This window comes from Gekko japonicus, unplaced genomic scaffold (assembly GCF_001447785.1).
Source record: "Gekko japonicus isolate JY-2015 unplaced genomic scaffold, Gekko_japonicus_V1.1 scaffold113, whole genome shotgun sequence".
Classification (NCBI taxonomy): domain Eukaryota; kingdom Metazoa; phylum Chordata; class Lepidosauria; order Squamata; family Gekkonidae; genus Gekko; species Gekko japonicus.
The window spans coordinates 1,128,945-1,142,928 of NW_015160211.1; the positions used below are offsets into that span (position 1 = coordinate 1,128,945).

At 42.7% G+C, this 13,984-nt stretch overlaps 1 protein-coding gene across 5 annotated transcripts in view; it reads left to right on the forward strand.

Annotated features, from left to right (window-relative positions):
• Window positions 1-13,984, forward strand: part of HIPK3 (homeodomain interacting protein kinase 3) — a 117,779-nt gene that overhangs the window by 95,516 nt on the left and 8,279 nt on the right. For all 5 annotated transcript variants that reach the window (XM_015409752.1, XM_015409769.1, XM_015409774.1 and 2 more), the window contains 6 exons: window positions 770-893; window positions 2,994-3,112; window positions 3,242-3,357; window positions 3,460-3,621; window positions 4,687-4,983; window positions 12,514-12,654. In XM_015409752.1, coding sequence (XP_015265238.1) covers window positions 770-893; window positions 2,994-3,112; window positions 3,242-3,357; window positions 3,460-3,621; window positions 4,687-4,983; window positions 12,514-12,654 — 959 coding nt within the window. The remainder of the gene's footprint in view (window positions 1-769; window positions 894-2,993; window positions 3,113-3,241; window positions 3,358-3,459; window positions 3,622-4,686; window positions 4,984-12,513; window positions 12,655-13,984) is intronic.

The following is a 13,984-nucleotide window of genomic DNA, read 5'->3' on the forward strand; positions in this document are numbered from 1 at the left end:
TAGTTCTACTGCAGACTAACCTGGCTACCCTCTGAAGCTATTTGTGTGCCAGAATCAGCTGAGGTTGGAAAAGCTTCTGGAGGCCTCTGGCAGTTCTTTGGTGAGAGCTGCTTCCAGTGTTGCCATCCAGATATGGGCTGTGTCCCAATGTTGTCCTCCTCGTACCTCTCACAAAAAAATGTTTTATGGAGCATAAATCCAGACCGAACATGCAGTGTGTTTATATTTTAAAATTGCATCATTACAGTGCCCCCATGTGGTCAGATTTCCATTTGCCAGCATGTGCTGAATAAAGAAATCTTTGTGTGCTGTCTTTATGTAATGGGATTTACTTGCTGCAGAATAAAAATATTCTTTAAAATTATAAAAATAACAGGAAAGAATTTATATATATATACACACACACATATATATACATATATTTATTTATATGATTTCTAAATTGAATTTGTTACAGTTCTGTGAGATGTGGTATTTATATTTCTTTTTGTATATATCTGTTTGCACTTCTTTGATTTATTTGGCTATATTTATAACAAACACGCATGTACAAAAATATTAAAAGGAACAGAGAATAACTGTTAGATAAAATAGAAACATTAGACATATTTTAAATTAGTTATGTTCGTTGCTTAACTATTTCATGGTAAGTTATTTACCAGTTTACATACTATCATAAGGAACAGCTGTATAGCAAAATGTTTTTAATTCATTGGTCTGGAAAATGTAGCAATGAAGTTTTTAATGTCTACCCTGTGTACTATTTCAGACATTAGCTGCATCTGCCCATTCTATTATGCATCATGGAATACCACTACAAGCAGGAACTGCTCAGTTTGGTTGCAGTGATGCTTTTCAGCAAACTCTGATAATATGCCCACCTGCAATCCAAGGTAGGAGTCCATTCAAATGTTCAATCAAAAAGATTAGAAACAGCTGGCATGATTGTGTTGCCATCACTACGCCTGAGGGTATATGGCAGGGTGTAAATGGAAAAATAATGGCTGGGATCCTGAGCAGTATAAGAAGAGTCATGCTAGAGGAAGGCCACTGCTCACCTTCCCCTCCCTCACTGCAGCCTTCTGTGCCCTGTGAAGTTAATACTCTTGTGGGTCAGTGCACCCGAAGGTGTGGGTAGCAAACTGGGAGTCTGCATCAGGAATGGAGAATTGGTAAAAAAAAAGGGGGGGGGGTCTCCCTTCCCTCCTCTGCGGATCGGGAAAAAGTCATGTCACAGGAGCCTCTGCTGTGCCAGTGGAACAGCACCTTAGGGTTAGGATGCAAGCCAATATTTTTGCTTCACACATTGTATTTGCAGGGCTTTGGACAGAGAAAATATGCCATGTGTCCTCTATCTTTTTTCCTCTTCTGCTCCTTTTTGTATGTTGCAGACATAATGTTTTGCTGTGGAGTGCAAATTCTTTTGGCACTAGGAAGTTTTCAGCTTCTTGAAATAGGCTGGTCTGGCATGGGTGGAAGCCCAATAGTGGCAGAGGAATTTGCACTGGGTAGTGGAGGACTGGTTCTGCAGAGAGGAGTGCAAGCAGGAAGAAGGTATAGGATCCAAGCCTATGACCTGAAACAAGTCTCAAAGCAATTTGAAAGTATTTTACTTCGTTGTTAACATTTCAGGTTGATTGTGTGTTAAATCGACACAAGCTGTATTGTAAGCTCTTATTAGTTGTCCAGAAGAGAGTCAGATCCTTCCATTCTAATTTTGAAATCTTTGTTGCTAAATAATTTTAAATTCCTCTTCCGTATATTAATTCCACCTAACATGCCTTCCCCCTCCCTCCTACAGCCTTCAGCTGGGAGGGAAAAGCATTTAAATCTAACGGCTGACTAGCACAGGGAGTGAAACTGACAACTCGCCAGATCAGCTGTTAGATTTAATTGGCTTGCCTCCCAGCTGGAGGAGGGAAGGAAAGTCGGGGTTCGGTACAGCTGACTGCACCCAAATAAAATCAAATAAAATCAGTTTTTTTCAGGGTCTGTATTTGACTTAGGCGATACCTGAAAAATACCAATATAGTGTTTTTTTGGTATTTATTTGGATGGGTTATGCCGAATGCACACCCTACTATCTATGTCTGTCGTCTTCTTAATCTGTCAGCCTTTAACAGGTGCCGTCTGGGTCATACTCCCTAATGAAAATCTTCTTGTCTGCCTTGGTTTTTGCTCATACTTCCTTGACAAAGTTTCCCTTGCACATTCTTTATTTTTAGTACTTTGGAGTCTAGGACTAAAATGGTGCAGACTTTGGAGAATTTGTATTGATGCTCAGTATAAGCAAAGGCTTCTCAGTCATGTAGTACTTGTTGCTTAAAGAGTTGCAGCATGCATTAACACCTTAATCCCAGAACTACAGAGGATACAACTAATGATTGAAGGGCTTATTTGATATAGCCTGCACAAGCTGTTCTGTAATTTTCTGGCAAGGATTTCTATCTTGAGTGTTACGCTACATTTCAGTTTAGTATGGGTTAACTTTGTTTTAGGGCAATTTGCCAATCATATTCCTGAATTTAATTTTAATAGAATAAATAAATCAACCCTTGTGGCTCTCACTACAACATTAACCTCTGGGTTTTTTGTGGGAGGGGGCAGGCCTGCAGAAGTTTGGAGACTCAGAATTTCATTTCCTGGTTTGTAGACAAATTGCTGTTAGTAGTAATCGGTAGCTAGCCTAATTTGGATGTTGTGACAAATTTCAAACCCTGGAAGGTTGTTTGAAATAACGGAAGGAAGGGAGGAGCCTTTGGAATCCTTCCCAGTCAGTAAATCATGGTTCGGTGATCAGCTGAATAACATCTAAGTTCAGCTACTGAAACAGAATTTTCCTGATGAAAATGTACATCAAATTGCAAGGATGATAATGGAAAGAATATAATTAATGTGACTAGTTTATTTCCTCAAAGAACTTGAAATTTAATGTGTACTTAATACAAAATAAATTAGATCGAAGCTTAACTTTCCCCCTCTGTCTAAATTAGGCATTCCAACTAATCACGGGAAGCCTAATGGTTACTCTGTAAGGGTAGACAATACAGTGCCACTGGTAACACAAGCCCCGCCCCTCCAGCCACTCCAGATAAGAGGAGTCCTTTCTCAGGTATGTTAAATTTTTTTGGTATTATTGACTTTCATTTTCAGCAATATCTGTTTCTCTCTTTTTAAATGTTAATGTCATTTCCATATCAGCGTAGTTCTCTGAGTTTATTTTTGTGTGTGTCTATAACAGACCTGGTCTAATAGAACACAGCAAATACTGCTTCCAGCATGGCAACAAGTAACTCCTGTGGCTCCTGCTACAACACTAGCCTCTGATTCGTGCCCACAGAGGCTTGGAGATTGGGGGTATGTCCAAATAGTTTTGCTATTGTAAAATAGATTTCTATGTCTAAAACCATACCTTGCCATTTTTATTTATTTGAATAATGATTTCTTTGTCCTTTCCAGGAAAGTGATTTCACATGGCAGCCATTACAACTCAGTAATGGCACAGTCTCTTTTAACCAATCAAATAACTTTATCTGCCCCTCAACCAATCAGTGTGGGCATTGCACATGTTGTCTGGCCTCAGCCCACATCTACCAAGAGAAATAAAGTGTGCCAGAACAGGTTGGTATTGTATGGTATTGTATGTTATCTCTGGTTGGTTTAGTTGTCAAATAAATAAATAAACAACCATACTTCCATAAACTGAAAATGTGCTATAAGCACTGCATGCGCAAAAGATTGTTGTTACATACAGAGTAGTTTGGAAAATTTACTTAAATGTTGAGAAACAGCTTAAATTTCTAAGAAGCCTATTAATTAACAGCCAAGGGATGAGAATAAAAATGGTTTTGCATTGTAAATTAGCATCTGCTGCCCTTTAACTCTGTCCTGATCTTGTGACAGTAGTGGCGGTGATTATGTATCCGCGGAAACATATTTTCATTTGGTAACGTAAAACATTCCGGTAGCCCTAGTTAGCTGTTCATAAACTTACGTGCATGAAGGTTTGTCAAATTTGAAGTACTGAACATAGAGACATTGTGTAATAGTGGTCATAATATGACTTAGAATAGTATTAAGAATAGTCTTTCTTTTGCTGGCAGCAAGAAACACTTTAAGTGCTCTGTGGAGAAAATGTGCCCCATCACTACAGAAGGTATTTGCAAAGGTATGGGACATTTCAGTAATGGAGATACCCAAGGCCATGAAGGACAGTTACATTGGTGAACTATGTTAAGTAACCTCAGATTCATGTCCACTGAAGTCAGTAAAAACAATTCCTAGAGAATCCAGTGGATTTTGAATTTGATTCAAAAATGTCTATGGTGTGCAAGCCAGCATTTCTTCATTCCTCCTTTCCTTTTTAAGAGAATGGTACCTTCAACGTATTGTACTACATTTCATTGGTAAATCCAACTTTAAACCTTGCATTGCAGCATCTGAAACAACCCTGCTTGTGATTTGCAATAGTTACCTGGAGAGTTTTCCATTATTTCTCTGGAAAACAACATTTACAGTGCTTATCTGTATGTCCATTGTTTTATGTTTCATTCATTTATTTATATTCATTGCTGTTTCAAAGTTTGTGTTCCAGTTTAAGTTAGCTTGGGGGAGAGAGGGCAGAATCAAGTTTCTTTCGAAAGAAACAGCTTTACAAAGTGTCTAAATACAATGTCTTTTTCACAGGAGTAATGTGTTGCAAAATACCAATATCCAAAATTCAGCATTTGTGTCTCCAAAGATAATTAATGTGAAGGCTGGTGAGAAACTAAGTTGTGTAGAAACACGGGACAATCATAACTCGGAGGGACAGGAAAGCAACTATTGCAAACCATCTGATGGGCTGGACCCCGATTCATCTATTTCAAACAAACAACGGCAGGCTATCATCATTGCGGATTCCCCAAGTCCAGCAGTGAGTGTGATTACCATCAGCAGTGACACAGATGAAGAAGATGTGGCACAAAGGCATTCACTTGCAGAGTAAGAAATTATTCTTCAATTTTATCTTCTGCTTTCCTTAGAACAGAGGTATCGAACTCAATTGTTATGAGGGCCGGATCTGACATAAATATCACTTTGTCGGACCAGGCCGTGTGTGCCATAAAATGTAACACAAGGTACCGGAGATATAAACTTTATAAAGATGATTTCATATGCCAAAAGGCAATGGCAAGCGTGATTGGATTAGGTGTGATATGCAGAGGGGTGGAGATATCAGCATTGGTGTGATATACAGAGCCGTGGAGATATCAACATTGGTAATGAGACAGGAAACCTAGGTCTCAGTATGGTACAGGAGGATTCAGTCCAGGAGGATGCAAAGAATAAACGGAAATAAGACTGAAGAAGTGAGCAGTGATTCACAAAAGCACATACCCTACCACAATTTTGTTAGTCTTTAAAGGTGCAACTGGACTCTTACTCTTTCTACCACTGTTAGAAACCACAACATTAAAAAACCAGTGCGGGACCATTTTAACCTTCCAGGGCATTCATTTGCTAACCTAAGGGTAGCAGTTCTCTGACAAAGGAATTTCAAAGGAAGATTAAAAAGAGAGACTGCTGAATTAAGAACATAAGAACATAAGAGACGCCAATGTTGGATCAGGCCAAAGGCCCATCCAGTCCAACACTGGATGGCCAGAAATACCAGTGCCATCAGGAGGTCCAGCAGTGGGGCCAGGACATTAGAAGCCCTCCCACTGTTGACCCCCCCCCCCAAGCACCAAGAAGACAGAGCATCACTTGCCCCAGAGCCCCTAGCTATACCTTGTGGCTAATAGCCACTGATGGACCTCTGCTCCATATGCTTATCTAATTCCCTTTTGAAGCCATCCATGCTTGTAGCACCCACCACTTCCTGTGGCAGTGAATTCCATGTGTTAATCACTCTTTGGGTGAAGAAGTACTTCCTTTTATCCGTTCTAACCCGACCGCTCTGCAGTTTCATGGAGTGCCCACGAGTTCTTGTATTGTGAGAAAGGGAGAAAAGTACCTCTTTCTTTACCTGCTCTTTCCCATGCATAATCTTATAAACCTCGATCATGTCACCCCTCAGTCGTCTTTTCTCCAAGCTAAAGAGCCCTAAGCGCTTTAACCTTTCCTCATAGGGAAAGTGTTCCAACCCTTTTATCATTCGAGTTGCCCTTTTCTGCACTTTTTCCAAAGCTATAATATCCTTTTTAAGGTGTGGTGCCCAGAACTGCACACAGTATTCCAAATGAGGTCTCACCATTGATTTATATAGGGGCATTATTATATTGGCTGATCTGTTTTCAATACCCTTCCTAATAATCCCCAGCATAGCATTGGCCTTCTTTATTGCAGTCACACACTGTCTCGACATTTTCAGTGAGTTATCCACTACAACTCCAAGATCTCTCTCTTGCTCAGTCTCTGCCAGTTCAGACCCCATCAATGTGTATTTATATTTAGGATTTTTGGCTCCAATGTGCATCACCTTGCACTTGGCCACATTGAACCCCATTTGCCATGTTGACGCCCACTCGCCCATCCTTGACAGATCCCCTTGGAGTGCCTCACAATCCTCACTGGTTTTCACCACCCTGAACAACTTTGTATCATCCGCAAATTTAGCCACTTCACTGCTTACTCCCATCTCCAAATCATTAATGAACAAGTTAAAAAGCAGTGGACCAAGTACTGATCCCTGCGGTACCCCACTGCTTACCACCCTCCACTGAGAAAATTGCCCACCTACACTCACTCTCTGTTTTCTATGAACTAGCCAGTTTTTGATCCATAAAAGGACTTGTCCTTCTATCCCATGATTTTTGAGCTTACTTAGGAGCCTTTGATGAGGAACTTTATCAAAAGCTTTCTGGAAGTCAAGGTAAATAATATCTATTGGATCCCCCTTGTCCACATGTTTGTTCACCCCCTCAAAGAACACTAACAGGTTAGTGAGACAAGATCTTCCCTTACAGAAACCGTGCTGAGTCTGCCTCAATAGGTTTTGTTCATCTATGTGCCTACTAATTCTTTCCTTAATAATGGTTTCCACCAATTTACCCGGTATCGACGTCAGACTGACTGGCCTGTAATTTCCCGGATCTCCTCTGGAACCCTTTTTAAAGATGGGAGTGACATTAGCTACCTTCCAATCCTCAGGAATGGAGGCAGATTTTAAGGAAAGATTACATATCTTTGTCAGGAGATCTACAAGTTCACATTTGAGTTCTTTCAGAACTCTCGGATGTATGCCATCTGGGCCTGGTGATTTTTCAGTTTTTAAGTTGTCTATCAGTTTTAGGACCTCCTCTCTCGTCACCTCAATCTGACTCAGGTCTTTCAACACCCCTCCTGAAATCAGTGGTTCTGGAGTGGGCAAGCACTTCTCATCTTCCACAGTGAAGACGGAGGCAAAAAATGCATTTAGCTTCTCAGCCATTTCCCTATCATCCTTCAATACTCCTTTTACCCCTTGGTCGTCCAAGGGCCCCACTGCCTCCCTGGCTGGTTTCCTGTTTCTAATGTATTTGAAGAAAGTTTTATTGTTGGTTTTTACGTTTTTTGCTATATGCTCCTCATATTCCCTTTTTGCCTGCCTGACCTCAGACTTGCATTTTATTTGCCATAGCCTGTGTTCCGTTTTATCAGCCTCACTGTGACTAGCTTTCCACTGCTTAAAGGAATTCTTTTTACTTTTTACAGCCTCCATTACTCTGTTTGTTAACCATGCAGGCTTTTTCCTATACCTGTTTGTGCCTTTCCTAACCTGCGGAATATATATTTTTTGAGCTTCTAGGATCGTAGTTTTAAATAGATCCCAAGCTTCCCCAATTGTTTTGACCCTTTCTACTTTTCCTTTCAGTTTCCTCCCCACGTGTCCCCTCATATCAGAGAAATTACCCCTTTTAAAGTTAAAAATGGTTGTGTGAGTCTTTTTGGCCAATTCTCTATTTGTACAAATGATGAACTCAACAACATTATGATCACTGTTTCCAAGCGGTGCAATCACTTTTACATCTCTCACCAGGTCTTGAGTGTTACTTAGGACCAAATCAAGGATCGCCTCTCCCCTGGTAGGTTCCGTGACCATCTGCTCCATAGCACAGTCATTTAGAGTGTCTAGAAACTCAATCTCTTTTTCCCGGCTAGAACACATATTGACCCAATCAATGTGTGGGTAGTTAAAATCACCTATTATTACACAGTGTTTTTGTCTAGTTGCTATCTTTAAGGCATTCATCATTTTATAATCCTCCTCTATCTTTTGATCTGGTGGGCGATAACAAACTCCCAGTGTTAAGTTTCCTTTTGGCCCCCCTATTTCAACCCATAGAACTTCCAGAAGCGAATCCAATTCACTTAGCCTCTCAATCTTTCTAGACTTTATACCCTCTCTGACATACAGAGCTACCCCACCTCCAACCCTTCCCCCCCTATCCTTCCGATATAATATATAACCGGGAATCACTGTGTCCCACTGATTTTCCTCATCCCACCAAGTTTCAGAAATACCCACAATGTCTATTTTTCCCTCCGACACCAAGCACTCCAACTCCCCGATTTTACCTCGGACACTTCTAGCATTTGTATAGAAACAGCTGTAATTTCCCTTACAAGTTAAGCCTGCATCCTTCCTCTTGCTATCTCGAGTCGTTGTCCGGCAGTCCATGTCACCAGCCATGGCCTCTGTGGACAATTTCAATCCACCTCCCTGTAGAAAAGCAACCGGTACCCCCTCACCTCTCTCAGATGAGCCAACCCGAACCAGAGACTTTTCATCTCCTGTCGGCTTTCCCCCAATATTCAGTTTAAAAGCTGCTCTGCCACCTTTTTGATTTTAAGTGCCAGCAGCCTGGTTCCTTCTCGGGACAAGTGGAGACCGTCTCGCCTGTACAGCTCCCTCTTGTTCCAAAAAGTATCCCAGTGCCTAACAAACCTGAACCCTTCCCCCCTACACCATCGTCTCATCCACGCATTGAGACTCCTGATCTCTGCCTGTCTCTCCGGCCCTGCGCGTGGAACAGGTAACACTTCTGAGAAGGCTACCTTGGAGGTCCTGGACCTAAGTTTCCTGCCCAGCAGCCTAAATTTCTCCTCCAGGACCTCACGACTGCATTTCCCCACATCGTTGGTGCCGACATGCACCACGACCACTGGCTCCTCCCCAGCACTATCTACCAGCCTATCTAAAACACGCGTAATGTCCGCTACCTTCGCACCAGGCAGGCAAGTCACCATACGGTCAGTACGCGGGTTCGCCACCCAGCTGTCTACCTGCCTAAGGATCGAATCACCCACTACCAAGAGCCCCCCTCCCACCCTGCTCAGGGATGGTTCCTTGGTGCAAAAGGAGAGCCGCTCACCAGCTGGGGAAGAGGTCCCTTCTGAGGGCACATTCCCCTTATCCTCAGCACGGTGCCCTGTTTCCCCTAGACCCTCATGCTCCCTGACAGCAGCGGGGCTGCCAGATCCAGAGTGGGACGTAGCTAACAAGTCCCCGAGAGTCTTTTCTGTGCGCCTAGCTGACTGTCTCTGCTTCTCCAGGTCAGCCACCTTGGCCTCAAGGGAGCACACACGTTCCCTGAGAACCAGGAGCTCCTTGCACCGTGGACACACCCAAGATTTCTGCCCAGTGGGCAGATAGTCATACATGTGACACTCCGTGCAAAACACTGGATAGCCCCCAACCCCCTGCTGGCATTCTGGCTTCATAATTCTTTTAAAATAAATAAATATAATCCCCCTTTTAAACCCTTGGTATTTATGTGGTTTTTGTTATCAAAGTCAAATTATTTTACGGGAAAGACAAAGAGCCTAGGGCCTTGTCTTTCTGGCTCTTTTTGGGCTTCTTACAGAGCCCCTAGTCTAAGAGTCCCTAGGCTAAGAGCCACAGGCAAAGAGCCCTTTAGCTCGCCCTTTGGCTCGTGCCTCTGGCAAGGTGCTTCCTTAAATAGAGGCCTCCCCCAGCAGAGGTCAGGCAGCAGCTATTCAAATTCACCCAAGCACTCAATCACAGGCAAAACAATGCCCCTTCCACTTCCTCTCAATTACAGGCAATCCCAGTCAAACAATGCCCGTTCCTCTCCCACACTCAATCAGCGACTCTGCAAGAACTCTAAGTGCTTCCACACACTGCTAAACACAGTTTTCCCACAAAATATCCTTAGCTGAATTCTCTCAGCTGAAAGCAAGTAAAAGAAACCCACTCACCTCTCTCACAGCTCTCTCTCCTGCTCCTGCTCAGAGCTCAACTGATCATGAAGGTCAAGACAATGTAAACTCCTGGACTGAACTGAGATCTAGGTTTCTTCTCTCATTACCAATGTCTGTTCTTGTCTTTTGGCATCTGAAATCACTCTCTCCAAGCTATAAGGACAGATGGACACCCATTCCAGCTGTATCTGACGAAGTGAGCAGTGATTCATGAAAGCTCATGTCCTGCCACAAATTTCATTAGTCATTAAGGTACCGCTGTACTCTTGCCCCCTTTCACTAATAATGAATGCAAGCTGTGCTGTTTGGTCCCCCCCATCTGTTAGGAATGAAAAGGGGGATCTCTCCAAGTGCCGTGGGATGGTCTCTCTCTCTCTGTCTCTCTCTCCCTCTCCCTCCCTCCCCCCCTCTCTCTCTTCTATACCTGGTATAAAAAGTTTTTTGGTCTTAAACACAGCCCCCCCAATTCCTGGAATAAAACATTTTTGGGTCTAAACACAGGACTCCCCCCCCATACCTGAAAAAAAAAACGTCTTGGGTCCTAAACAGAGGACTCTCTCTCTTTCTTTTTCTGGCTGGCTGGCTCCCTCCCTGGTCTTCTGAAAAGTCCCAGGAGATGCTATTTTCCCTCTCTGTGTTTCCCTCCTCCTCCCTCCTCAGAGGAGGGGGAGAGGGGAGGAGCCCTCAGCCAATGGAGGGAAGGCTTTCTTTCTCTCCTCTTGAAGCAGGAAATAGGACAGACTGTGTAAAAGGAACTGCAGTGTTACAAAGAGGAACCAGGAAGCAGCACAGAGTCAGCTGTTCCTCTGCTGGGTGCAGCCCTGCGCGGGCTGGATCTTTGACACCCCTGCCTTAGAACATTGTGCATGCTGGAACTGTAATGGTTTTCCTTTCTTACCTGTAATGAAGCTTCCTAAGTATGTATATGTAAATATGTGTCAACCCAGTGTGCTGCAGCAGTAAAAAAAAAGGCAAACTATTAGGGATTATTAGGAAAGGAAATGAGAATAAAACGGCTGATATAATAATGCCCCTGTATAGACCTATGGTCCAGCCTCATTTGGAATACTGATACAGTTCTGGTCACCGTATCCCAAAAAGGACATCGCAGAGCTGGAAAGAGCACAGAGGAGGGCGACCAAGATGATTCAGGGGTTGGAGTGCCGTCCCTCTGAGGAACGGCCGAAGAGTCTGGGACTTTTCAGTTTAGAAAAGAGGCAGCTAAGGGGGGGGGGACAACATGACAGAGGTTTATAAAATTATGCACAGGGTAGAGAGAGTAGACAAAGAGAATTTTTTTCTATCTCTCCCCAAATACATCATTTATAATTTAATTAGCATATAAATTATACTGTTTAGCATATTTATGGGATTCAAAAGTATAGACATCTCCATTTTCTATAAGAAAAATTACAAGTATAGCCATTACTTGAAAAAGTACATACTTTAAAGCTTTTGCTATTTGAGAGGGAGGAAAAAATAACAGTTGAAGATAGGAAAAAAATCTGTTACGAAGTGCATTATTTGGACAGAAACTCAGTCACAGTAGGTAGGAATAATAGCATGTTTGGATATTCAGCTAAACTTTATAACATTGGAAACACTGAACTTTTTAGTAATGTATTATCATTCAACACACTATGCGTATTAATTGTTGCTAAAAGTATTTACATTTAAACAAAAAAAAATCTTGAAAATAGGGTTGCCAAGTGTTACCTTCCTCCACAGTGGGGGACTCCCGGGCCGATCCCGGAGTGCGCGCGCCGCATCCACACCACCAGGGAGTGACGTGACGACGCCAGGCACGCTGGGGGTGGGGCCACGACCATCCGAGGGAAAACCATAGAGTTTTCCCTCGGATGACTGTGGCCCCGCCCCCAGCGTGCCCGGCGTCTTCACGTCACTTCCTGGTGACGTGCACGTCAGGGCGGAGTTCCCCCTGGGGCCCGATCCGGTGGGGAATGGGACTCTGGGGCGGGGGTTTCCCCGCCCTCCGGGGGGACTTGGGAAGCCTACTTGAAAATGTTGTATGTCTATAGAATAGAGGTGTCTTTTTCCCAGTGCTACAATTTTTCCATTGGGAAAAAATCTCAGACTTTTTCATGCTTTATAAGACTCGGGGGGTTTTCACACTCAAAAAGAGAAAATATTTCAAAGGAGTTTTTTTTCCTGTGTGAATGTGAAAAACTTTGCCTTAAGAATCATGTTATAAGACAGAACATTTTGCAGGAGTTTTCCCAATGCTCCCCCGCATTTTCCAGTTTTTCCCTTTCCTGGCCACTCATATCTCCAGGCATATCTGATTGTCTTCGTTTCCTGTATCAGGTGTAATGGTAGCCTTGATTGTGAAGCTTGCCAGAGTACTCTAAATATTGACCGTGTGTGTTCATTAAGCAGTCCTGATAGCACTTTGAGTACCAGCTCTTCTGGACATTCCAGTCCATCTCCTTGTAAAAGGCACAACAGGTAAGGTGTTCTTTGTTTTTTTTTAAAGAACTGGGTTTTCTGTAAAGCCTGTTTTCTGGAAGTACTCTCGCGATGTAAGTGTATATGTTATAAGCTTACCCATGCAGCTCTGTGAATCACAGTGCCAACTGGATATTTTTGAGGAGTAGACAAGGTTGAACCCCCCCTGACCTGGGTAGCCCAGGCTAGCCCGATCTCAGACGCTAAGCCCTGGCAAGTATTTGGATGGGAGACCTACAAGGAATGCCAGGGTCGTGATGCGGGGACAGGCAATTGGCAAACCACCTCTGAACATCTCTTGCTTTGAAAACCCTACAAGGGATCACCATAAGTCAGCTGTGATGTGACAGCACTTTCCACCACCAGATAAGTCAGCTGTGATGTGACAGCACTTTCCACCACCAGATAAGGTTGAAAGACTACAGGGGAAGAGACCTTACCAAATTGAGTATAGACTCTCAGTTTTAATCTTTCATTTGATGAAAGCTTAAGTTAACATGTTTCTTATTTGGCTATGGCAGTCATATATTGTTCCTGAAGACTGTTGATATTGGTGATATTCTGGGACACCAACAGCAGTGCTTTTCTAGTAGACTTTTGACATAATGGGTTGAGCTCTGTAATATGTTACTAATTTCTGAATACAAATTTTAAATATGTAAGATTTCTACAGACTTGCAGGGAACTCAAATGAGCAGCTGTGTTTAGTTGTGGAAGTCTTGGATTTATGCTCCATTATGGAATTATCTTGCTTCCCTGACAACAATCACCATAGTAACTAGTCTCTCCCAATTAAAAAGATGAGAGAAACTACTAGGACTGAGCCAAATGTTCCACAGCTAGCATTTACAGCATGAAACAGGGTGGATGGTGGTGGTTTCTTTAAAGACCCCCGCAAAGCTTACCTTTTTATCAGTTCACTGCTATTCACAACCTTAGACAGCTGTAGTTTGGGCATATTTTTTGTTTACACCCCCCCCCCCCCCCCGGTAACAATGACATGCAGCCAATCAGTTCAGTTTATTTGCTTAAAGCTATATGTCTCTGCAAACCAGTTTCCTCACAAGCATATACAAAAGGTTGTTTTGCAGGGGGTGACTAAATATGCATAGCTAGAATTAGTTTAATTACAGCTATTGCATTTACAGACAAGAAATATGACAGCTTCTATATATATATATATATATCTTGTAAGCGTGAATGAGGTGATCATCTCTACAAGAAAAAGTAATCGCACATATCTAGTTCTGATTTTTTTTTAGTTGCTGCAGCAAAAAAAATGCTGCCTTGTAGGCTGTGCTTTTATGCAAATCGGAATGCATGTCAGGGC